The sequence below is a fragment of the Marmota monax genome, unplaced genomic scaffold, assembly GCF_021218885.2.
Source record: "Marmota monax isolate L192 unplaced genomic scaffold, Marmota_monax_Labrador192_F-V1.1 WCK01_AAM20220418_F8-fsc00014, whole genome shotgun sequence".
Classification (NCBI taxonomy): domain Eukaryota; kingdom Metazoa; phylum Chordata; class Mammalia; order Rodentia; family Sciuridae; genus Marmota; species Marmota monax.
Genome location: NW_026695222.1, coordinates 9,391,168 through 9,417,237, shown reverse-complemented (window position 1 = coordinate 9,417,237; position 26,070 = coordinate 9,391,168). Strand labels below are relative to the sequence as shown.

At 51.7% G+C, this 26,070-nt stretch overlaps 1 protein-coding gene and 1 non-coding gene across 3 annotated transcripts; one reads left to right on the top strand and one right to left on the bottom strand.

Annotated features, from left to right (window-relative positions):
- The first annotated feature begins 7,220 nt into the window (after positions 1–7,220).
- On the top strand, positions 7,221–25,863 carry Hspa12b (heat shock protein family A (Hsp70) member 12B). 2 transcript variants are annotated; one of them, XM_046433104.2, is made up of 13 exons: positions 7,221–7,356; positions 12,404–12,463; positions 14,241–14,338; positions 15,349–15,473; positions 18,230–18,416; positions 18,733–18,837; positions 19,128–19,244; positions 21,139–21,313; positions 22,137–22,223; positions 22,601–22,705; positions 22,817–23,075; positions 23,596–23,699; positions 24,306–25,863. In XM_046433104.2, exons 2-13 carry the CDS (start codon positions 12,421–12,423, stop codon positions 24,959–24,961), a joined length of 2,061 nt encoding a protein of 686 aa, XP_046289060.1. In that variant the 5' UTR covers positions 7,221–7,356; positions 12,404–12,420; the 3' UTR covers positions 24,962–25,863. The 2 variants fall into 2 exon arrangements, with proteins under 2 accessions (XP_046289060.1, XP_046289061.1); XM_046433105.2 differs by lacking the exon at positions 7,221–7,356 and adding an exon at positions 7,382–7,464.
- LOC124085984 (U6 spliceosomal RNA) lies at positions 19,476–19,582 on the bottom strand. Its single transcript, XR_006849660.1, has one exon. It is a non-coding gene; the product is annotated as a U6 spliceosomal RNA (small nuclear RNA).
- Positions 25,864–26,070: the final 207 nt, after the last annotated feature.

Sequence of the window (26,070 nt, the reverse complement as noted above, 5' to 3'; positions counted from 1 at the left end):
GAAGGTAGACCTGCGGGGAGATGAGAAATGATGTGATTTAAATTCCAGGCATACTGGAGGGTGTTCACCTGTAGTTCTTGCTACTTGGGAGGTTGAGGAAGGAGAATCACTTGAATCCAGGGATTCAAGGCCAGCCTAGGCAACAAGCAAACCCGTCTCTTAAAAAATAATAATAAATTTCTTGCTTAAATAATGAGGTATCACAAATTGAGATACTAAATCAAGAAACAGAAGGAAAGCATATTTAAAACCATGATGTTAAAAGTCCAGGACAGAGTTCTGATGAGTAAGGCTGTGGGTAGGAAATTTTGCTCTTCATTTCATCCCATTTTGTACTGGCTAAATGTCTTTACGTCCATCGCACACCACATCCACAGGGCTCTACCCCTTCTGTTTATATGAAAAACTTTATTGTAATAAAGGATGTGCACTGGTAAGTGAAAAATGAAAATAAATAAAACAAAAAAGACACTTAGGACCCATTCCCCCTCCTTCTAGTTTGTCTTCCAGTACTGCACAGGCTGGAAAACTAGATTTCCATTTCCCAGACTCTCTTCCAGCTGCATAATGTCATCACACTATCCAGCCATAACTCATTTCCCACTTCACCAAACTAATCAAAAAACAGTCTCCCAGAAATTTTGGAGACAAAGAGACAGTATTTGGGATCTGGGAGTAGCTGTAATCAGGCAAATTGATTCAGGAGATGTGGAGTGATTCTATTCAAAGAGAAGAAAAAAATAAATAAATTTTTAAAAATGAAATCTGTTAAGAAAATGAGAGGACCAGTCACACTTGGGGAGGGCATATTTGCAAAACACAACTCTGACGAAGAACCGTTATCTAAAATAGACAAAGAACTCAAATAAATCCAAAAACCACTATTAAAACTGGGCAAAAGCCAGGCTTGGTGGCAAGTGACTGTATTTCCAGCAACTCAGGAGGCCAAGGCAGGAGGAACTCAAGTTCAAGGTCAGCCTGGGCAACTTAGTGAGACCCTGCTTCAAAATAAAAATTATAAAAGGGCTGGAGAAATAGCTCAGAGGTAAAGCACCCCTGAGTTCAACCCCAGTACCTAATGATGATGATGATGATAACAATAATAATAGTTTTAAAACTGGGCAAAATATGTGAACCAACACCTTACCAATGAAAATATGAAAGTGGCAGATTAGCATTAAAAAAGATGTTCAGGGGCTTGTTTGCAGCTCAGTGGTAGAGCATTTGCCTAGCATGTGTGAGGCACTGGGTTTGATTCTCAGCACCAAAAATAAAATACATGAATAAAATAAAGGTCCATCAGCATGTAAAAAATTTTTTAAAAAAAGATATTCAAGAGTTGGAGTTGTGGCTCAGTGATAGAGCGCTTGCCTAGCATGGGTGAGGCACTGGGTTTGATCCCCAGCATCATATAAAAATAAACAAATAAAATAAAGGTATTGGGGTTGGGGTTGTGGCTCAGCGGTAGAGCGCTCGCCTAGCATGTGTGAGGTGCTGGGTTTAATCCTCAGTACCACATAAAAATAAAAAAATAAAATAAAGGTATTGTGTCCAACAAAAATAAATAAATAAAGGTATTAAAAAGAGAGAGAGAACGTCATTAATAAAAGCTATAGACTTCAGTTAACAATGTATCAATATTGGTTTACTAATTGTAACATATGTATCATATTAATCCAAGATGTTAATAATAGGGGAAAACTGTGAGGGAAGAGATCTATGGAAACTGTACATGCTACACTCCATAATTTTGTATATCTAAAATTATTTTTTAAAATAAAGTCTAGAACCTGTTGTGGTGGTTCACACCTATAATCCCAGCAGCTCAGGAGGCGGAGGCAGGAGGATCTCAAGTTTGAGGCCAGCTTCAACAACTTAGCAAGGCCCTAAGCAACTTTGTGAGATCCTGTCCCCAAATAAAAAATGAGAAGGATTGGAGATGTGGCTCAGTGGTAAAGTGCCTCTGGGTTTAATCCTATACCAAAAAAACAAAACAAAAAAAAAAACACCTTATACAACCCAGTTCATACACTTCTTGTTCTCCCAATACCATCCCCTCCATTTAATCCCAAATGAAAAAAAAAAATGTTCTGGAGAAGACAGAAACTTTTTTTTCTTTTTAAACTATGGATTGAACCCAGGGGTACTCTACCACTGAGCCACATCCCCAGGTCTTGCTAAGGTATCCAGGCTGGCATTGAACTTGCAATTCTCCTGCCTCAGCCTCCCCAGTAGCTGGAATTATAGGTGTGCACTACCAGCGCTAGCTGGCAAAACCCTCCTTGTGCAATATTAGAAGCTGGTGGATGACATTGAATGGACAAAGCCAGAATCCTCTTTCATGGGTAAAAAGAGATGGAGCAGCAGGCAGAGGGGAGCAGGCTGGCCTCCTGGACAGCCCACATCCTTTCTCTTTCACACTACACACTCTGTCTGAGTGAGCTCATCTGTCCTTATGTCTTCAATTTCCACCTCCTTGAGAAGGACTGCCAAATTTCTACCCACAACCCAAAACTCTGCTTTAAGCTCCAGCTCCATGTACCAACTGCCTAGTCAACATTTTCCCTGTGGTGTTGAATTAGATAGGATTACATTCCACTGTGAGTAATAGAGACCAAAATGCAGTGTCCTAAACAAAAAGAGTTTCTCTTACATTTAAAAGTCTGGAAGTACCCAGCCTGAGGCTAGCATAGGGATACTGCTCCAGGGATCAGTCTCCTTGAAGGTCACTGCTTTGCTGTTGCTCTGGTTTGTCCTGTAACCTCATAATCCAAAGTGGAGGTTAAAGCTCCAGTCATCCCATTGACATTCCAGGCCACAGGATGGAGCAGAGGAAGAACAAGGAACAATGGACACCCACCAGTATTTTCAAGGAAGGATTCTGGAAGAGGCCACAAAATAGTTCTGCTTACATCTCATTAGCCAGACTTAGTCATGTAGCCATGGTTTGCAGCAAGGGAGGCTGGGGGGCATATTCTGTATGCTGAGTGACCATGACAAAAACGAAAATGAGAGAAGAGCTGGAGATGCAGCTCAATGGTAGAGCTCTTGCCTACCATGTGCAAAGCCCTGGGTTTGTTCCCAGCACAGCTATAAGAGAAAAATAGAAAAGGAAAAAAAAAGAGAGAGAGTTGATATTGGGGTAGAAAGCCACCAACATTGTCCACCCCGCAGCCCTACAATCTCCTCATGAAAAATCTTGTCCTCTCTAGTATTTCCTTTTCCCTTAGTCTTGCTCCTTTTTGTACCTCCTCCACCACCAGCCTCACAGAAGGGCAATTCTATGAGGCGGGGGCTGGAAGGGGACAGTCTCACCTAATCTAAGAATTGGGCACAGAAAACAAACTCCAAGGGTCACAAACAGAGACTGAAGACCCCAAACAGAAGACACCCAAGTGGAGCAAGTAGGATTGGGGGGTTCTGTGCAAAGGACCAGCAAGCCTGTGGGGTTGGAAACAAGGGTGGGTCTGTCATCAAAAGCAGCAGGGACAAACAGCCCAGCCCTTCATTGGGCTGGCTGCCAACTACCTAGATTCCATTCTGCCTCGACTGGCACCGCCCCTCACGCCTCTGCACTGCCTGCTTCTTCCACTTGGAATGGTTCTCCTTTCTGTTTCTCCATGTGGTTCACTCTTGTCACCCTTGGGGGGCTCAGATCAAGGGCCACCTCCTCCAAGAAGCCTTTTCAATGTCCCTATGGCAAAGCACTGAGAGAAGGGTATGCAAGTGGGAGGTGTCAGTATAGAGTTTTGGAGGAAAGGCCAATCCTGGTCCTTTGGGTACCATTTGGGGCAGGGCATTGGAGGCGCAGCTGGAAGCTGGGACCCCCAAGTCTTTCTTTTTATAAAGAAGGAGGCGTCGGCTGCCCACAGAGCAATGACAACAGAAGTCACTAAGGTTAGCCTAGATCTCCTGGCCACCAGGCTACCACAAGCAATGGAGGAGGGATTGGGTCTCCCACAGTCCACTTCTAGTGAGGAAAATGATGCTGTCCGAGGTCTGAGGCTGTGGGCCAGGGAGAGGAAGTCCATTTGGGTGGGAGCAGGCAGAGTAATTCCTGGAAGGAAGCTCATACCTCAGGAATCTGGGAGAGGAACATTCTAGAGGTCTCTGTCCCAGAAGCTGCCCACGTCCCATCCAGGACCAAGCAGGCAGGGCTGGGCAGCCAGCTAGGGAGTACATCACCTGAGCTGGGGTGCTGAGGTACCAGATCCCATCACCAAGCCCCTACAACTGTGGCACAGCAAGAGCACAGGCCATGAGGTGGCCTATTGAGTAAGGCTGGGCGATTTCCCATTATCGCTCAGCTTTCTCATCCAGAGAGAGAGAAGCACGGAGGCCTTCTTTCTACGGGTGCGGTGAAGATAACTGAGGCTGCAGAGGAAGGTCTCCAGCGAGGCACCGGCACACCATGAGGTTCAGCTGATATGGTCCACTGGTGAAGAAAGCCTTGCCCACCCTTTGTGTGTGTGTGTCTGTCCCAAGTTCTGGGCCACAACAAGCTGCCAGCCTTAGGCAGGAGGTGGATGGGAGACTTTGAAGTCCCCTCCACAGCCCCCCAGCATCAACAGGCTTAGAAGGCTTAGAAGGTGGGACGGCATGTCCTACTAACTACATCCTCTGCTCTAAAGCCACCTGCTGCTCTGCCATGTCATGGGTACCAGGAAAGGGGAGCCTACGCCTTCCTGCCATCCAAACCCAGGGTCTCCTTGGATCCCCAGCTGACAGTTCCTAGGGTAGGGACTTTCTGAGCAGACACAGCACCCACAATAGGGTTCAAGGAACAAGTTTCTCCCAAGGGCCTGAGAGAAGGAAGGATGCTGACTAGCAGGACAGAGCTGGGGACTGGCCAAGGTAGAAAAAAGTTCAGAAGGTCAGAAGAGAAGCTGTGCCAGAAAGGCAGGAGGGACACTGATGGTTAGGGCTGGGAAAGGGAGTTTGAGGGGTCAGCCAAGGACAGTCCATTCCCTGAATCTTTTGGATCTTCTCTTGTAGGTCCTGGGCAGTCAGGGAAAGTGTTGGAGTGGTGAAATGACGGGCCAGATTTCACCTTTGAAAACCTCCTCCAGTTACACACTAGAGACAGCCTGAAGGGGCAGGGCTGGGGCTGGGGCATCCCCTGGGAGGAGTAAGCCCTAGGCAGAGGCCCAGAGAAGGGAGGTTCAGCCTGGCAAGAGGCTGCTGCTGGGAGAACACACTCAGGCTGATCTTTGTTTGTGCTGTCCCCACCCGGATAGAGGGAGGAAGCTCGGTGAGGTCAGTGGGTGGGCCCACAATGGGAGACATGAGACCACAGAGAGGTGAAGGGCAGGGGATCTGCAGGACCCTGTGAGGCCCAAACTTTCTATGGCAATTGAACTTCCTCTAACATGGATCAAGGTTTCACTGGGGTCATTTGTTGTCCTTCTTCTCTGTGTCAGATTGGAGGATGCCCAAGGGTGGAGCCTGTGGCTCCCAAATCAGACTGAGGGAATCTGAAGTTGGGGGAAGCAGGAAGCTTCCAAATAAGAGGGCACCCTCAAGTTCTGCTTGGAGCTTGCTGCTGCGGCTGACAATGACAAGCCTATCTTTGGAGTTCAGGGTTGGGATGCAAGAAGAGGAATGAATGGAAGTGGAAGGGAAAAATAATAACAGGGAGCACACATGTGAGCCCATCCTCTTTATCCCCTGACCATACACTCAGACTTCAATCCTCTCTGGCTTGACTCAGTCTCAAATGAGATGAAGGCCTGCCAGCCCCTGATCAAGGACTCCTGTTACACACTCACAAACACGCACACACAGAGACACAAAGCACAGTGACACACATACACACAGGCAGCCAGCGGAGGATGCTCTTTAGATACTTTGTTGGCCTCACTGACAAGGTCTGACATCCAGAACTGTGGGTGCATAGCAACCCCCAGCCTGACTTCATGACAAAGGTCCTCAGATGTGGGGGAGGGCTGTGGTGCCTGCTTGTAATCCCAGCTACTCAGGATGCTGAGGCAGGAGGACCTCAAGTTTGAGGCCAGCCTGGGCAACTTAGTGAGATCTTGTCTCAAAAACAAACAAACAAATAAATAAATAGATAAATAAATAGATAGATAGATAGATAAATAAGGCTGGGAATATAGCTCAGTGGAATAGTGCTTACCTAGCATGTGTCAAGCCCTAGGTTTGATCCCCTTTACCAGGGGGAAATATAGGTCCTCTGGAACAGTAGCCCTGATAATAAGGGCAGCAAGGATTCTCTCCATCAGGTAAAAAAGGCTAGGGGAGGTGATACTGTAGCTAGGGCAGGCCCAGGGAAAGCAATCCAGGAAGTGAAATGGCCCCTGACAAAGTTTGGGGTGGAGGAGAGCACAAGTGGTGTTCCCAGAAGTGTGGGGGCCTTGCTGATGGAACAGGAGAAGCAGACACAAAGAGACATGGGTGGAGAGGCTGCCAGGCACCAGCGGGAAGAGGCAAGGGGTCTAGGCTCTGCCAGGTCTAGGAGGGTAGGGCAGGGGTAAGTCAGCTGCTTATAAGGCTAGCAGAACCAGTTCTCATTATTCAGAAACCACATTCTGGTATCCTTACACCTGGGTTAAGACAAGAAGGCCGCTGTGAGCCCCACTTGAAATTTCGAGACTGAGTGTTGAGGGTTGCTAGGACAGGTTGAGTTCTGAGCGGTCCTCTGACCAGGAGTGGGGCTCTGGTCGGTGAGAAGCCCTGCCTTGAAGACCCAGATTTGAGCAATGACAGGGTTGGGTCCCAGTCAGGGACCTGAGGGCCTGCCCTCACCCTCAATTCTGCCTCTTCTGACATTGGAGAGCCAGCTAGGGAACTAGAGTAAGGGGAGGTGAAAGTGGGTCGGGTTCTGGGTCCTGGGACTGGAGGGGTCTGGGGCGCGGTACTCCCTCCCGCGGTGACTAGGCCCTGGCAGATGCAGAAAGGCGGGCCAAGCCAGAGCCCCAAGGTGGACTGTTGGGGCGGGGCGGGGGAGCCGCAGGAGGCCGACGAGGGGTCTGGAATTCCTCTTCGCCTCCCTCCTCCGCCCGCCTCGGCCTTCTCCCACCCCCTGGGCTGCGGGGGGAGCAGGGGAGGCGCCGGGGCCCCTCCGCCCCGCCGGCTAAGCGCAGGAGGGGCGCAGGGAGGGGCCCTGGACGCCGCGGGGCTGGGCCCCTCGCAGAGGCCCGCGCAGGCAGGCCCCGCCCCGGCCTCGCACATCTGGGCCGGGAGCGCGGCCATCCGGCCTGGGGGAGGGGGCGCGGGCCAGAGCAGAGTCGGAGGCCGCCGGCCGGGCGCACGTCGAGGGCTGCGGCAGGCACCGCCGCCCGCTGCGGGCCGGGATCCAGGCGGCCGGACCTGGGTCGAGCTGTCGGGAGGGCGGAGGTGAGCTCTCTAGGGCGGGGGCTGCTGGACTCTGGGAGCGGAGAGAGGCACAGAGGTTGGCCGTCCCGGGCTCTCTGCGGAGACCCCACGAGAACGCTCCTGACTCTGGTGAGGGCAGTTCTGCAAGCCCCTCTCTTTAGCCAGGCCGTGGGAGCGGACTCCTACTTGGGCTATGGGGCCCTACACCCGTTGCGCTAAGGCTCCACCTGGCTGCCTGTGCCTGGGGGCTGGCAGGAGAGCCAGTGTGGGTTGGGGCCTGCTTCGGGGAAGTGGTTGTGGAGACACAGTGCCTGGGATGGAGACTGGAGGCTGAATAGATGTGCGTTTTGGGAGCTGCCTCAGAGGCCCCAGGTCCTGTGGTCTGGGATGCAAGAGAGTGGTTGGGTGGCCAGGGTCCTGGTGTCCTGGCCTCTGGTTTCTCTACTGAGGCGGCATCTGGGCTCCCATAGGGGTCCTGGAGCTGCCTGTGGAGCAAACTTGTGCTGGGGACAGATGGGAAGAAAGGAGTTCTCAACCAGGACTCCAGGGAGCAGATCCACCCAGGAGTTATGGAAAGAGAGGGAGGTATTGGAGACTGATGGGTCTTGGGGGACAGAGGTTGTTTGTGAACTGGCTGCTCCCATGATGAGGATCTAAGGGCGTGGGGCAGGATGTATGGAAAGCAAAGATGAGGACAGAAAGGCTCCATAGGAGACCATTTCTGTCACCCTTGCCCCAGCACAAGAGGGGGCAGCCCCTTCACCCACAGCCTCCCCCTAGTTCCCTTCTGGCTTCTCTCCAGATTCAGGGTGGGGCAGACTTTTGGGTGCCATTTCTGATCTGACCCTTGGACCCTGGTTGGTTGGCCCATTCTGTGGCTTGGAAGAAACGCTTGTGGCCTCACTTAGCTTGCTGACAGAGTCCTGTTCCATTAGAAAGGCCTGCAGTATGCTGAGTAGGCAGCAGTGGATAGGAGAGGCAGGGTCCCAGGGAGGAGGGGAACTGTAAAGATGTGGTTGTCCTCATGGACATTGTGTGGAGTCCTGAAATCTAGTAGCACCACACACTTGCAGAGCTCCGAGGGCCATAAGTGCCCAGCCCAAACACCCCTGACATAGGAAGAGATCTTGAGAGAATTCTCTCCATTAAGTAAAAAAGTTCGGGAACATTCTCTAGGAAGTCTCTGGTGTAAGTCCCTTCTTGGCCACACCCTGTCCTGGTTCCCAGGAACTGATAGGGCATGCCTATTGGGTAGAAATAAGGACCAGGGGTAAGGGAGAATCATAAGATTAGAGGTCAATATGAGGCCAAAAGTTAGGAGTCAATCCATGGGCAGAGTTAAGGATCTACTTATGGGTAGGGTAGGGATCATGCTGGGGCCAGAATTTGACACATGCTGTCAGCCAGGAAATGGAGTTACTTTTTGCATAAAATCAAACTGTCCCAGGAAAATATTCCCTAACCCATAGATGTCACTCTTTGAAATTAGTGGGCCCCTGCGATAGGGGTCTGCCTCCCTCATTTTCAGCTGTAAATTCTGTCCAGACCTAACTTTGGGGAACTAGGTTGTCTTGAGCTCCCTGGTCAGCATTGCACTTAAATGTCTTTGGGTGCATTTGCATGGTGGTGGGAGTTTCCAAAGACATGGGGCATGTGTGAGTGTTTTGTAGCTGCTACCTGCTTCTACCTACAACTCTCAGGGAATCAGCAGGAAACTCCTTTAGCACAAATTGATTTGATTCCTACCTCCTTGACAAAAAACTCAGGATGGCTAAATAAAATTCTCAGAAAGACCAGAAACTTCTAAAAAGCCAAAATTCAGAATTTAAATGAAACTATGAAGGAAAGAACACTGCTCATACATGCCTGACTCTCTGCCTTTATCAACACCTTTCATACCTGGATTTATTGATCCTCGGAAGTTCCTTGTGACACCCATTTTATAGGAAAGGACATTGAGGTGCAGAGAGGTGACATGATAGACTCATGCCAGGTGCCATGATATACTCACTTCAGGTACTCAAACTCCTGCCATCCCTGAGAACCCAGGGCAGGGGCACTCCATGTATGACACACTCAAAGAAAGAAGATAACAAGCTTCAGAACAGAGATTATAGGCACATGGTTGGGGCATGAAATTCAGTTTAGAGTGATGGACAACTCAGTGTGTTTTTTCCCAAGTTTTTGGTTGTTTCTATAGACCCAATAGCATTAATCCATCCATCCACCCATCTATCCATCTAAGAAAGTGGTTCCCAACACTTAGCACAGAGACTGGTACAAAGAAATTACTAATATGTGTTTGTTGAAGAACCAAACATGATGGTGCATGTCTGTAATCCCAGCAACTCCAGACTAATGCAGAAGGATGGCAAGTTCAAGGCTAGCCTCGGCAACTCAGCAAGACTCTGTCTCAAAATAATAAATAAAAATGGCTGAGAAATGTAACTCAGTAGTAGAAAACCCCAGGGTTTAATCCCTACTACTGCAAACAGTGACAACAAAGAACATACAAATAGGACTGCCAGCTTCTTTATTGCAGCTGGATCCAGTGGAATGCTCGTAAATGTTTTATAGTCAAGTCTCTGGGAGGGAGAAAAATCTGATTTTGTAGTGTTTGCCAATTCCCACAGTGTAAATATTCCCACCACAACTGATTTCAAGCTACTACCATGATGTCAATGAATGCAGAATTGAGAAAAGAGACGCAGTTTCAGCTCTGAAAAGCTTGTGGGACCCAGCTCTAGGATGTCACTCTGTCACTCTGAGCTGGGCTCCTGTCCCTGGTGACCAAGATTCCTATCAACCTCATTTATTGGTTTCTCTTTTCTGGGCATCATCTGGCCACTACTTTGCAAGTGTCCACAGCCAGCCCAGTCCTTCTCCTGATTCAGATTCCTGTGTATCCAATTGTGTACCTCCAGTGACATGGAGGACAGCAAGACTGCATAGTGCTAGCCATGTAGGAGTATCCTTGACATGCAAAAGGGTGTAGAAGTCTGGGTGTCTCTCCACAATTAGGCTGGGTTTGTGTAAACCCTGCATGAACGAGGGTGTGTACATGTGTGTAAGGGCGTGCCAGTGCCAGCTCTGTGTTGGCTTGTGTTCTGTTAGCAAAACTTCCTGATCCTGTTAATGGGTACAGAGAGGGAGTAGGCCCTGGGCAGCCCCCACCTTTGTTAGAGGGAGAACCAGGCTCACAGATAAAGCCAATAGCATCCAAGACCTGCTGTTGAACTGCAGGGACACTTAGCAGCACTTCTCAAAGTCACCTGGGCATCTCTCCTTAACATACAAGTCCTGATTCAGCAGGTCAGGGATGAGGCCTGAGTTTCTACATTTCTAACAAGCCTCCTGGAGATCCCAGGAAGATGCCCAAGCTGCCATGTTTTGAGTAGCAATGCTGTTGAGAATTTGGAGGGTCGTGCCTATAATCTGGCCCCCAGAACTTCACAGACACAAACTCAAGTTCTTCCCATCTTTTGTTGCTGTTGTTGTTGTTGTTGTTATTGATGGACCTTTTATTTTTCATATGCGGTGCTGAGGATCGAACCCAGTGCCTCACACATGCTAGGCAAGTGCTCTACCACTGAGTCACAACCCCAGCCCAAGTTCTTCCCATCTTAAAAAATAAAGTAAATATTCTTCCTCACCTCCCTCCAGCTACTATGCTGTTCCTGGTCTCAGCCAGCCTTCTAAGGAGGTTTAGCCCAGTTACCTTCCACTGTTGGCCATATTTGGACTTACCTGTCATGAACCATTAAGATAGGTGTTTACAGTCTTCTCTAGGGCTACAACTCTTTTATTTTTGTTTTATTTTGTTTTGTTTTACACCAGGGATTGAACACGGGAGGCTTCTACCTCTGAGCTACATCCCTGGCCCTTTTTATTTTATTCGGAGACAGGGTCTTGCTAAATTATCCAAGCTTGCTTGGAACTTAGATCTTCCTGCCTCAACCACCCAAGTAGCTGGAATTACAGACATGTGTCACCGTGCCCAGTGAGTCTCAGGATCTCTTAAAGGCATCTAGCTTCACCCTCTTCTCATCATAGTCTTCATGAAACCACAGAAAGCTTCTCCATATCTCGGGCAGCCCATCTTCCCCTATTCAGACTTTAAGTCACTTCTCCTCTCTTCCCTCTGCTTTCCGCCAGGCCTCCCATGACCATGACTCCCAAACACATGTATCTAACTTGGATTTCTTCCTGACCTCCCGATCACATATCATCTGGCTTGTTGGCATGTTCTCTTAGTTCCAAATTCTGCCCCTTCTCCCTGCCATCCTGCCCCTTCACTACCTAGCTTATCATCTGTCTTAGCTTGAGCCAGGCACTGCCACCTTGACATCCACTGTCTTTTATATGTCTCCACCTGTCTCAAGGCACACAGACACCACCATCTAAAGCCTGGAAGGCTGCAAGCCCAGCTAATTTCCTGCTTCCATGGTCTCCTGCAATCCACCTCCCCAAGCAGTCAGAGGGACATCTCAAAATGCAAACTAAATCACGCCTCTTCAAATCTTTCAACCTAAAGGAAGGTCCACAGGGGCCTGCCTGCAAGCCCACCCCTCCCCCATTCGCTGTGTTCAGCTGCCACATTCACAGCCCAGTATTGTTTATAATCTCAAAATTACTTATGCTGATTATCGGATTATGATCATCTCCCTCACCAAGCTGTGAATCCCTAGGGATGGAGTCTCTCTAGATCACTGATGTGCCCCCAGCACCTGGCACAGAGGTGGGCACCAGGAAACACTGAGAAGGATCCCAAGCCCTTTAAAGCAAAGCCATTTTGAGACAAACGGGGCCTGTGAGACTGAGCTTTACATGAGATGAAGGAATTGCTGTAAATCTGGTTAGACATGATAATGGTGTTGTAATGGTGTTTTTCAAAATGTCTTTATCTTTTGGAGAGACATGTTGAAGTGTTTATAGGTGAAGCAACATGATGACTGGGATTTGCTTCAAAGGACTCCAGCCAAAAGTAAATAAATACAATAAATAAGCAGTCAGTGAAGGAACAAAAGAACAAGTAAATCCCATTCTGCTTGTCTGTTCCTGTTGACAGCTACAAGTCCCTCAAGGATGCTGGCTGTCCCGGAGATGGGCCTGCCGGGGCTGTACATTGGTAAGACCCCCCGACTGCTGGCTCCTCTTCCTTGACCACCACTCCACTCACCCCTGCCTTGAGACCCCTTCACCCGCAGGTTGTCCACATTGTGTGTGTGTATACATATGACCCATCTGGTCACAGAACCCCTCTGTGTATATATGGGTGTGAGTGCAGAGAGGGTGTGTGCACACACAGGTATATGCATGTGCAAGTGTTTTGTTCAGATAGTGTGTGCATAGGACTTTGTGTGAGTATGAGTTAGTGTGCGTCTGTCTGTGGGTCGATCTCTGCATGGGACCTGTGGGGGGTAGGGTATAGTCTAAGATGGGCATGTGAATACAGAAGTCTGTGCATGCCTATGTAAGTGGCCTGGTCTGGAGGCAGACTCTGGGCTCTCTGCAGGGGTGGGAGGCCAGCAGGCAGAAGGGACACTCCTCAGGAAATCCATTCACAAAGACCTGGCGGGCTGGGCCCTTCCTTCCTGCCTCCCTTCCCAGGCTCAAAGCACAGCAACTTGGCCTCTCAAGCTGGAGCTGGTGGCAGGGCTAAGCCTATGCTTGGATGCCTGAGAAAGGGGAGCCCTCAGAATGTGAATACCATGTCCCTGCCCCTCTGGCACCCAAAGAGACTACAGCCCTGTTCAGGCATTTCCCAGAATTCCATTTATTCCCAACCCCTCACATGTTCCTGGGTTACCCCAGGCCAATGAAGGCTGGGGCCTCTCTTGGGTCACATAGCAAGGCTGTGGTTGAAGGAACAGGTCCCTCCCCTCGCTCAGCATGCAGCATGACAGACCTGCCTATTTGTCCATGAATCTTCATGCCAGGTCCCTCTTTGCCTCTCTAGACAACCTCCTTTTCCCCACCCATGGATCTCAGGACGGCCCCAGTACCTCCCACATGACCCTTAGCAAAGCTCTGTCTGATGGTGACCAGCTGCCAGCCCATACCTGGGAGTGTTCAGCCAGGCAGGACCTCTTGCCCAGTGAGCTGCCTGATCCTTCAGGCAAAGCCTTGGGCTGCCTCCTGGGGGCTACTCTGTGACCTCTTACCTAAGATCCAGCTCAGTCGTGAGCCTGCAAAGGGGTTTCAGAAAGAAGATAACAAGATCTCCTGCCCCTAAATGCTAGCTGGGGTGTACATTTGTGTATGGGGGTGTGTGTTTAAAGGGTTGGGTGATCTGACTTCCCAGTGCTGTGGACATGCCTAAGCTCAAAGCTGGACTGGAGGGAGATGCTGGCCTCCCGCTTCCTGATCCTCCCTAGGCAGCCAGTTGGGCTGTCTGTGGCCCTGAGGATGGGGGAGGGAGAGCTCCTCAAGTCCTGATTAGAAACAGGTGGCCCAAGTTACTGCAGAGGGGAGCAGTCCCACTTCTGGGCCAGCGGGGCTACCTCCCAGCCACTTAAATCTGCTATTCCCCCTCCTTTTGTGATTTCTCTACCCTCCACCCCTACCCCAGTAGCTCGTCTGCCCCACTTCTCCTCCCCTTCTACTTCTGGACTCTCTCCCCACCATATGATGCATCTCTGTCTCCCCTCCTCCCTAGCTGGGTGTGCCGGATGGGTGCCGGGGGAGTCAATGAGCCCAGGTGATACATAGATCACCCTCCAGGGAAAGGTTGCCTCTAACTGATAACAGGCCCTTAGCCTCTGCACCCGCCTCAAGACTGTCCTTCCTGATCTTCCCTTCCAGTCCCTCTTCCCCAGTAGAACTGATAGAGAACCTCCTGGTGCCAGACCTGGGATCCTGCTGTCCTGATCATGCCAGAATGACCTGCTCTCTCTTCCCTGCAGGTTCCAGCCCAGAGCGATCACCAGTACCTAGCCCACCTGGCTCCCCAAGGACCCAGGAGAGCTGTGGCATTGCCCCCCTCACACCCTCACAGTCTCCAGTAAGCCCAGATCAGGGTCTGGGGTTATGGGAGGCCTGGGTTGGTGTGGAAGGAGATGGAACCTGGCAGAGCCATGGCAGGGCCTGTGCTGGGAAGAAAGAAGGGGCAGGGGCATACCGCCATGCCTCCTGTCCCTGTACACCCTAGTCACACACCCCCAGGAGGATTAGCCTTGGGTGGCCTTGGGCTACTAAGCAGGTAAGCCCCACATAACTAACTCCCAGCCTTCCCTGCTATAGGATGATACCTAGGGGCCACTGGGCTGGCTGCAGCAGGTGGTGGGGCAGGCCTGTGGTTTTTATAGGTTCTCCCAGCACTAGGGCCTCTCAGAGTTGCTCCACCTCCTGCCAACCACAGTCCCACCTTATTTCAAGACATATCTGGAGGAGAGGAAGTGTGTGTTGTCAAAAAAGTAGTTTGGAAACTACTAGCTTGAAGTTTCCAGGACATAGCCTTCTCACCCCCAGTTCCCTGAGAGTCTTGTCCTGATGATCCAGCCTGGGGACCCTCTTGTTCTCAGAGACCCCAGGCTTGGACTGGGAGAAGGCAGGGACAAGTCTGCATGTGCATGGGGCCTCTCCTCTATGCCACAGAATTGGAAAGAATCTGGTTTGAGTCACTGTGGCCACAAAAAAGAGTAAAGGAATAAAATATGCACAGGTCCATATAAAGCTATAAAACTGCCCAGAGGAGCAAAATTGCTCCCAGCCATTCCGAGACTGGTGTGGGGAGAGAAGATGGTGCGAGATGGGGGTGGACCAAGGCAGTAGCTGGGTGAAGAATTGGAAGTGGCAAAGCAGCTGCTGTCGCCCAAAACCACAGGGCTACCTGAAAAACCTCAGACTTTCTGAGTAGTTGGTATGCCCAGGTCTTAGCCTGGAGCCAGGGAGGAGAGGGGAGCCCTGGCCAGCAGGTGGGCAGGTGGAGCTGGGCCAGGTCTGCTCTGTACCACAGCTAGCAGAGGGGAGCACTTCCCTGCTGGTTGCTGACTCTGAATCTTGGATTTACAGAAGCCGGAGGCCCGAGCCCCCCAGCAGGCCTCCTTCTCAGTGGTGGTGGCCATTGACTTCGGCACCACATCCAGTGGCTATGCCTTCAGCTTTGCCAGTGACCCTGAGGCCATCCACATGATGAGGTGATGGTGGCTGGGATGGGAGATTGCGGGGAGGGGGATCCCCAAATTCTGGGATGGGCCTGATCCTAGAAATGGTCACTGAGACATGGGGTCATCTCAGAGCCGCTTCCATCCCTAGTCTAGGCACGCCGTGGGGACAAAAGGTTGGAAGATGGCCTCACATCTGGGGTCCAGGCCTCAAGTGGAGCACTCTCACCCTCTGCCTAAAATGTGGAACTTTAGTTTTATTTTAAGTTGTTATGTATTTATTTACTTTTTCACTGCTGGTGATGGAGCCTAGGGCCTTCCTTGCACATGCGAGGTGCTCTACAACTGAGCAACATCTCCCAGCTCAGGGGTTTATTTGTGTGTTTTGGGCAGTACTAGATGTTTTTTTTTAAGAGAGAGAGAGAGATTTTTTAAAATATTTATTTTTCAGTTTTCAGTGGACACAACGTCTTTATTTTTATGTTATGTGGTGCTGAGGATCAAACCCAGCGCCCCGTGCATGCCAGGCAAGCGCGTTACCGCTTGAGCCACATCCCCAGCCCTGGGGAATTTATTTTTAATTTAACATTTTTTGTGGAGATATAACAAACTTGCAATAAAACATACATACCTTTTTATTGGGTTATACACAAACATATATATATGCATATATGTGTTTTTTAAAAATATTTTTAGTTGTAGATAGACACAATACCTTTATTTTATTTATTTATCTTCATGTGGTGCTAAGGATCGAACTCAGTTCCTCTTACGTGCAAGGCAAGCGCTCTACCACTGAGCTACAACCCCAGCCCTGAATATATGTGTTTTAAAGATAAAAGTGATCTATAATAAAACTTGCTTTATTTTATTTATGTATTTATTTATTTTTGTGGTACTGGGGATTGAACCCAGGGGTGCTCTGCCATATCCAACCCTTTTAATTTCCTTTTGAGTCAGGGTCTTGCTAAGTTGCTGAGGCTGGCTTTGAACTTGCAATCCTCCTGCCTCAGCCTCCTGAGTCTCTGGGATTATAGGTATGTGCTATGATGCCAGTTCTCTCTTTCTTATAAAGCTGCTGGGATTCAGTCATGGTTTCTTCACCCTAAAAACCTTATTTTAGTCATGCTCTCTTCCCAAAGGCCTCACCTCTAAACACCATAAATGGATCTCCACTCTCCTAGGACCTCACAATGGGGATTACATTTCAACAGATGAAACCTTAGGGGACACTCAAATCATAACCAAGCCATAGCAACTTCCCTCTGTATCTCAAGATCCTGATCCTTTGAATGTATCTTACTAGGGCCACAGCCAGTAGGTGAAGCTACAGAAGACTCCACAACTCTCAACCCAGAAGGGTATGGGAGATACAGGGGAGCTTCCTAAGGACCTGGGAAGGGTGAATGGAGAGACAGAAGCAACTGACCCAAAGATACATGAGACATGAGCTTCCTGTGAACCTGGACTGGTTTTCCCCTATCTCTGCTCCCTCCCCATGATAGGAGGCCACAAAGGCACTTAGAGCCCTCTAGGAGCTATAGGGCATACCAGCTGATCAGCATACACAGCTAAGGCTATACCAGGTTTCATGAACACATGAAAGACACTGTCTCATGAAAGTGATGGTCACAGAAACTGAGGAACATCTTGACCTCCCCAAGCCTTCTCTTCTCACCACCACCAACCACCAAGCCCCATCATTTCTATGTCTCCCTAATATCTCTAGTATACCCATCCACTTCTCTCCATGGCCACCACTCCAGCCTAAGTTTACCCTCCATCCTCTCTCACTTGCACTGCTGCAACATCCTCCTTCCTGGTGTAGCTTCTGCATCTTCTCTTGCCTCCAATCTGTTCTTCATGGAGACCAGCGACCTCCCTTTCCAAAGGTAAATGTAGTCATGTCTGTTCGCTGCCCTACTTAAAATCCACCAAGAGAGAATTCTGGTATGACATTTAAAGTTCTTCATTATCTAGAATTCCTGTAATTTCTTTTTCCCTGCTGCACATTGAGCCAATCTAGAATTGGTTCCCCTGCTCTTCATACCTCTAACCTTTTGCATACTTCTCTGCCTGGATTCCCAGTTCCTTCCCACAAAGGACTGCAATGGCGAAGTTGGCCTGAAGGAGTCAGGATGTCAGAGAAGGAAGAGGAGGGGGAGGAAAGGATTTGCCAGGCAAAAAAGTGGGTAGTTCTGGGTGGAGGTCCAGAAGCCCTTGTAGACAGGGGGTTTCAGAATCTCATTCAGGTTTTTGGGAACTGCCAGAGTTGCAGTCTCCTAAGGTGTGACTGTGGAGGTGGGTCAGATAGAAATGGTCTTGAAAGACTTGGAAGGAGCCTGGCCTTGGAGAATGGCCTTCAAGAGGGCAAGGTCCCTGGCTGGGACCTGGGTTTCTTCCAGGGTCCCAGAGAGAACACATCAGGAAATCAGACCCACCCCAACAGATGGTGGCTTTTTGCTGCTTGTAAGGGATATAAAGAGGAGAGGTCAAAGGGTGTGACTTAATGGAAGAAACAGGAGTCAGATGGGACCAGTGGAACCTATAGGTAGCATTTAAGGAGATTTAATTGTGTGCCATCTGTACTTCCCAAGAACAAATCTTCCCTCATTTCCTCTTCATAAGAACCCTAAGAGGTAGATACCATCATTATTCCCATTTTACAGAAACTGAGGCTTAGAGTTTGTCCTGCCTGGGGTCACACTGCTGGCCCCGGAGCCAGCACCCAACCCCATGAATGGTGGGTTGCCGCTGAACCCACTGATAACCACCCTGTGCCTCCACAGGAAATGGGAGGGTGGGGATCCAGGCGTGGCCCACCAGAAGACCCCTACCTGCCTGCTGCTGACCCCAGAGGGAGCCTTTCACAGTTTTGGCTACACTGCCCGTGATTACTACCACGACCTAGACCCTGAGGAGGCACGGGACTGGCTCTACTTCGAGAAGTTCAAGATGAAGATCCACAGCACCACTGTGAGCCACGTTCTGGCTCTGGGCAGGGCTGGGACCAGGGAGGCGGGGCCAGGAGGGGAAAAGACTGCATAAGTGGAGGGTGGGGCACAACTAAAAGAGATGAGGAAGAGTGGTGGAAGGATGACTAAGGGGCGGGGCTGAAGAGAGTTGGTCCAGGAGGTGGGCGGAGCTCGTAGGTGGTCGGGCGGGGCCAAGGTGAGCTGGGACTGAGGATGAAGAGGAGTTAGAGGGGGAGTGAGGCGAAGGTCAAAGAGGTCATCAGGGAATGGTGACAGAGCTTTGGCCTCTGGCAAGAGCCTCTGTGTATCTCTGCCAGGATCTCACCTTGAAGACCCAGCTAGAGGCGGTAAACGGAAAGAAGATGCCAGCCCTGGAGGTGTTCGCCCATGCCCTTCGCTTTTTCAAGGAGCACGCCCTTCAGGTGTGCTGCCGCCCCGTTCCAGACAACTGGGGAAGGGACTCCCAGGCTCTTCTATTCCTTCCTTTCCCTTAATCCCACCCCATCCATCAGATGTGAAGTTATTGCCGGATATTATAGACCATCTTCTCCAGTCCCCTGTCTTTCTATCTGATCAGACAGGTGGAAGAGGGAGATTCTTCCAACTCAACTTGGAAGTCCTTCCTGAGATTTGGTTAGTTCCCCCAGCTCCCATACAGGGCTGAAGATGCTCCCAAGCCAACTGTTCCCCTCTCCACTCCCTATTCCTCCAGGAGCTGAGGGAGCAGTGCCCGTCTCTGCCAGAGAGGGACACTGTGCGCTGGGTGTTGACGGTGCCTGCCATCTGGAAACAGCCGGCCAAGCAGTTCATGCGGGAGGCTGCCTACCTGGTGAGGAATGCAGGCAGAACAGAGAACAATGCTTGGGAAGGCCTGGGGGTTGGCCCCATATCCTCATCTCCTCACCACCCCTGGGATCACAGAGTTACTGTTCAAAGACCTCAACCTTCCCCTAATGGGAATTTTGGAGGGCCATTGCCACCAGGAAAGGAAGGGCCTGAGGAAACAGGAAGTAGAATGACAAGAAGCACAGCTCAGGCCAGTAGAGACAACATTTTTTTTTTTAATATGTAATGCTTCACGACTTTGTATGTCACTCTTGCGCAGGGTCCATGCTAATCTTCTCTGTATCAGTCCAATTTTAGTATATGTGCTGCCAAAGTGAGCACCAGACAGCATCTTAAGTCATGTTTCCTAGAAGCAGAGCCCAAAATGGGGAGTCTCATGTTGTTGTCTACTGAAAACAGGCTCTCAGGAGAAAGGGAAGGGAGGAAGCAGGACAGGAGAAAGCTGAACAGGGATGTGATCCTGCAGGAGCCCCGCCTCAGCTTGGTCTCCCAGGGAGCTCCAGAGGGAGAATTATAGCACTGAGTTGGCCACCGTGAGGAAAGGGTCCATGTCCGTCAGTGACATGTTGCTGGGAAAATGGGAGGGACTCCTGTCCAAGGGAGGCTGTTCCCATTCAGTTGAGGACAGCTGTCCATAGAAGTAGCAGTTGTAGGCCAACAGCAGCAGACAGGGAACCACAGACATCCACTTCAGCTGGCATCAGTACTTTCAGGAATACCCCTGCCTCTGCCCCAGCCACTGTAGGTTCTTGAGCAGAGGAGAAAGGACTATGAAACTAGGAAGGGAGGAGATTCTGCCCAATGTATGCCAGTCTTCATACACAGAGATGTCCAAAGGTCTGGAGAAAGAAGAGGGTGCAGAGGCTCTACTCTCTCCAGGGAGGACACAGAGGGTACCCCCAACCTCACAAAGCAAAACTCATTGCTTGGTCTTGCCCCTGGGGTCTTGGGGGACAGACCCTAGGACACCAAAAAGGGATCTTGCCTATTGGCTCCCTGGGATATCAGTGCCCCCAATACCTCCATACCTGTGGGCCAGGCATGACCCAGGGGCCAGGTTTATAGCTATCTATGCTTCTCACTGGAAGTCAACCCTGAACAAGGGGCATCTCCCCACAGGGATCAGGACAGAAGCAAAGCTGTCTCCTGAAAGAATACTCCCCACCTTAGTGCCTCCCTGCCCATTTAATCACCCTGCTTCCTCCCATAGTGTTCCCTGCTGCCAGCTCAGGAAGGGCTGGCTCTGGGCAGGAAGTCTCCATCCCCACCTGTATCCTCCTCCCCCCTTCTGATCAGAATTCTGGGGAGCCCCAAAGCCCCTACAAAATCCAGTATTTCCCAAAGGAATCTCCTGTCCTAATGCAGGAAATAACAGATTTCAAGTGTTTTTCTCCCCCCCCCCCCACTGGCCTATCTTGGTGCCTGGAATTTCACTGTTTCCTTCCTGCTATATCAGATTCTCTGGGAACAAAGTTCTCCTGGGAGTGGGGCAGCCTGTGGCCAAGTGTCTGACACCAGCCCGGTGAGCCCAAGGGAGCCCCTACCACTTCCTCTGCACCACCACACTCCAAATACTGTGCTAGATAGTCTCTGCCAACACCCCAGCCAGTGCTCAGCTGGTCAGCTACACCTGCGAAGGGGAACCTTGCTACAGTTCTGTCATCTTCCTGCTGGGCCACCCCTGTGTCCCTTTGGCCGTGGCCATGGCCTCCGGCCTGGTCATAAAGTGGCCATGAGCTCCACATTTATGTAGCATGAAGGGGCCTGAGAGGCCTAGCATGGGTGGGATGTGACCAGGGAGGAGGTGGGAGCCCCCTGGTGTCATCCTAGATATGACAGCCCATAGCACTGTCTGGTCCTGCCCACTTTCCATCCAGGCTGGCCTGGTATCTCGAGAGGATGCAGAGCAACTGCTCATTGCCCTGGAGCCTGAGGCTGCCTCTGTCTACTGCAGAAAGCTGCGCCTGCACCAGCTCATGGACCTTAGTGGCCGGACCCCGGGGGGTGGGCGCTTGGGTGAGCGCCGCTCCATTGACTCCAGCTTCCGTCATGGTGAGCTGCCTCAGGGACCTTGCCCAAGACTGGTAAGATGCAGTTGCCCTTGGAGTGTTGAGGTCACTGAGGCCACAGGCTCAGAATGTTCAAGATGAAGCGGAAGGAGCTCTAATCTTGAGGTAGCAGGAACATCCCTGATGAAGTTCAATTGATGGAGAGAAGTGCAGCCCTGCTCTTGGGGCCCCTAGTCTGGGAGGTGGGGGGAATTGAGATTTCACCTTGCCTAGGGGCACATAGTCTGAAGAGGGCAGGACTCATTCAGGCCTGAGACTGAGGTTGGGGGAGGCACAGCCTGCCCTGGGGCAAGCTGCTCAGGTGGGCACTGCCAAAAACAAAGTCTGCCCCCACTCTTGTCTTCAGGAGCTTTCCCTTAAACAGCCACTGCCCACGCCCCAAGCTTCTGCTGCCAGAACCAGGCACTGAGGCCAAGGACAGCTATGGATAACATTGATCATCTTCCCAAATGTCATCTCTCACAATAGGAAGAGGCCCCAAGTTTTGAGCTCCCCTAGGATATCCCCAGATCCCCCCACCCCAGCTCCTCCAAACTCTTCTAAGTATGATTGTGCCTGGTCTGGCCCTTCCTGGATTAAAGAAAGGTCCTGTGTCCAGATATTACACCCCTCCCCGGTTTCGGATACAGTGCCTAGGTTTAGGGGATCAGCATTGCACTCTCCCACTGGGGGTGGGTGGGAGTTTCAGGAGCACTGGCTGCTCCTGGTCTGGAGGGTCCTGGCTGGGAAGATGAGGGGAGGGGCGTTGGGGTGGTGAACATGGTAGCACAGTCTGATCTCATTCTCCTGCTGTCCACAACCCCTAGCCCGTGAGCAGCTGCGAAGGTCACGCCACAGCCGCACATTTCTGGTGGAGTCAGGAGTGGGAGAGCTGTGGGCAGAAATGCAAGCAGGTGCAATGGAGGGGGATGGAGGGACATCTTTCAGGGAACCATATACTGATGGGAGGAAGGACATACCTAACCTGGCAGTCCCCTCAGTCACCAGCACCTTCCCTCTCACAGCTGTGCCCCTAACTCCCACTTCTTCAGAGTTCTGTGTGGAGGAGTCAGTGGAGTTGCAGAACTTCTGGAACCATTTCTCTCCCATACCCTGTGCCCATATTTGGTGGCCTGAAGTTCAAGTACTTGAAGCTCCTCACATCCCTCCCCACACCCTGGGGTGGCAGGCTTGGGACCTTGGGCAGGGTTGGAGACTGGACAGGCTGGAGGGGATGCAGGACTGAGGGTTCAAGGCAGGCCATGCTGTTTGCCTTTGCCGACTGTCACAGGAGACCGCTATATGGTGGCCGATTGCGGGGGAGGCACTGTGGACCTGACGGTGCACCAACTGGAGCAGCCCCATGGCACCCTCAAGGAGCTCTACAAGGCATCTGGTGAGTAGCCAGGCAGCACCCTTGCTACATAGCGCAGGACCTATAGCCCGCCAATAGTACTTGGTGGCCAGGTGGGCGCTGACACCCCTTCCACTCTCTGGCTCACTGTAGGCGGCCCCTATGGCGCTGTGGGCGTAGACTTGGCCTTCGAGCAGCTGCTTTGTCGCATCTTCGGTGAGGACTTCATTGCGACCTTCAAAAGGCAACGGCCAGCGGCCTGGGTGGATCTCACCATCGCCTTTGAGGCCCGCAAACGCACGGCGGGTCCGCACCGTGCAGGGGCGCTCAACATTTCACTGCCCTTCTCCTTCATTGACTTCTATCGCAAGCAGCGAGGCCACAACGTGGAGACGGCCCTGCGCAGAAGCAGGTAGGTCCAGGGCCCCGGCTCAGGCAGGATTTGCTGTTGAGGAATGGAATGCCACTTCAAGGGACGGTCGTGGGCCCCACAGGACTGTCGCTGTCCGCGTGGACTGTTGCATTACGGAAATGTCGACGGGGCGAGGGGCGAGGGGCGTGAGAACCCAGTGGAGCAGCCCAGGAATCCGCAGCCCAAACTGGTCAAGAGGGAGAATCAAGGGCGGGCGGTGGTGGTGGTGGGCGGGGGTCGGATGTGTATCTTCTCCCGCCCACCTCCCACCTCGCAGCCAACCAATGTACCGTTCCTTGGCTTCTCTGCACCTAGGCTAGGGGATGCTCTTGCCTAGGACTGGAGAAGGCTGAAGAGTGGGGTGGGGATTAAAAGCCAACTTCTAGCTGGTTCACCCTTGACCCATAGTCAGCGCCGGGTACATCCCCCCTGGCGGCAAGGGTAGGGAGTGAAGACCACAGATTCCAAACTGTGGCAAGCAGCCTGACCCTGACTCATGGGCCTGTGCCCATGCTTACAGTGTGAACTTCGTGAAGTGGTCCTCTCAGGGGATGCTCCGGATGTCTTGTGAGGCCATGAATGAGCTTTTTCAGCCCACAGTCAATGGTATCATCCAGCACATAGGTGAGTGCCTGGTCTCTGTTCCACCCTCATTAGAGAATAATTCCCCTCACCAGTGCCTGGAAGCCACCACACATCCATACACTGGGATGAGACCCAGAATCATCTGAAACACCTGGAGCATGCAGTGAGGCAGTGATTAAGAACTAGGCGGATGATGTGTAGCTCTAGCAGGTTAAAGAACCTCTGGTACCCTGGCTTCCCCATTTATAAAATGGGGTGATAGTACTGAGTTCCCCCAGATGCTATCACAAGGATTAAATGAACTGAAGTGTCTAGAGAGTGGGTACACGGTCTTGCATAGTATAGGTATTTGATACTGTAAATAGAGGTCCTGGTCCCTTGCCCTCCACGGGGTGGTGGGAAAGAAGGGGGTGAAGATAGAGTGTTGGGGAGGCAAAGCCCATGAGGACTGCCAAGAGCTCTCAGTGAAAGTGCTCAGTGTTTTTATCAGGATGTAGTTCAAATGGCTAGTTTTTTATTGCCTAAAGTGTACAGGTGGGGAGGGGAGGGGAAGCACCAAGTTGGCACGAAGTTGTGGCCTCAGTGGCTCTTTCTCTCCCCTTCCCTTTCCTCTTCCTCATCCATCATCTTGGTTCTGCCCCACAGAGGCGTTGCTGGCGCGGCCAGAGGTGCAGGGTGTGAAACTGCTGTTTTTGGTGGGCGGCTTTGCCGAGTCTGCGGTGCTACAGCATGCAGTGCAGGCAGCGCTGGGCGCCCGTGGCCTGCGCGTTGTGGTCCCGCACGACGTGGGCCTCACCATCCTCAAGGGCGCTGTGCTCTTCGGCCAGGCCCCAGGCGTGGTGCGGGTGCGCCGCTCGCCGCTCACCTACGGTGTGGGCGTGCTCAATCGCTTTGTGGATGGGCGCCACCCTCCTGACAAGTTGCTAGTGCGCGACGGTCGCCGCTGGTGCACCGATGTCTTCGAGCGCTTCGTTGCGGCAGAGCAGTCGGTGGCCCTTGGCGAGGAGGTGCGGCGTAGTTATTGTCCAGCGCGCCCTGGCCAACGGCGCGTGCTCATCAATCTGTACTGCTGCGCCGCCGAGGACGCGCGCTTCATCACGGACCCCGGCGTGCGCAAATGCGGCGCGCTCAGCCTCGAGCTCGAGCCGGCCGACGGCGGCCGGGATAGCACCGGCGCAGCCCCAGGCCGCCGCGAGATCCGCGCTGCCATGCAGTTTGGCGACACCGAGATTAAGGTCACTGCTGTGGACGTCAGCACCAATCGTTCCGTGCGCGCCGCCATCGACTTTCTTTCCAACTGAGGGCTACTAGCCCCGCGCTCTTTCGGTCCCTGGGTCTGGAGAGCGGGGTGGGAGCTGAGGAACTGGCCAGTTCCGATGTCAGCGCCCCTTCCCTGCCCTCCATCCTGGAGAGGTGAAGTCTGGAGGGAGGGAGGGGACATATGAAGACTCGCTTTGGGATTGGGCTTTGGTCCGCTGATTGGAAGGCTGAAGGGCCCCGCCAAGAACCAAGAACTTCTGAAAGGTTTGCAAGAGGGAGGGCCCAGACTGGCAGGGTGTGTGTGATCCCTTAGAGAATGCAACAGAAGACTAAGCCCTGGCCTGAACATGGGTTGGGGGAGAAGCAGCAGCAAGATAGGTTGCCAGGTGCCACTGCAGGAGGGAGGTTGTGCAGGGCCTGGGCCTGAAGGGCCAGAGTTCACTAATTGATGGGCTGCTGCCATAGGGGAGAGCCAGGCAGAGCAACCCCAAACCACAGGAAAATGACAAATGGACATTGGAGGGACAGGTGTTAATAACACCTTCCTGGATATGCTGACCACCTAAATATGACTCTTACCCACAGAAAGGGCAGTAGCTGACTAGTGGGGAGGAGGGCACATTATTATAGTGAAGGCAGCTTTGGGGGGTGTGGAGACGACATGCTCTGGAGCCTAAAGACAGCTTGTGAATGATCCACCCCACTTTCATCCCCACCACCTGCTTGGATGGGCAGTTGAGGGAGGGTAAGAAGGACAGAGGGAGCACTGAGGGATGGTCCCAGCTCTGCCACTGACTCCATGTGCCATTAGGACATTCCCGGAGCACCCACAGGCCTGCTTCCCCAAATGTGAAATGTCAGGCATCTCTCTCAATCATGACATGCAACACCCACCCTGCAGCTTACACTAAGATGACAATAAAGCATTTATGCTTAAGGGCAAGCCACAGCCTGCTGGTACCACACAAGTGGGGACCCTAATAGTGGTAGTACTGTAGAAAGCATGAGTTATAGAGAAAGAAGTTTTCAGCTGTGCACAAGGCAGGGAACCGGCCATAAGGGGGTGCTGCTGTCAGACATCCCAAATACTTCCCCACTCCTGAAGACCTCTCCCTGGCCAGGGCAGATACCCATCCCCAGTTAGCCCCAG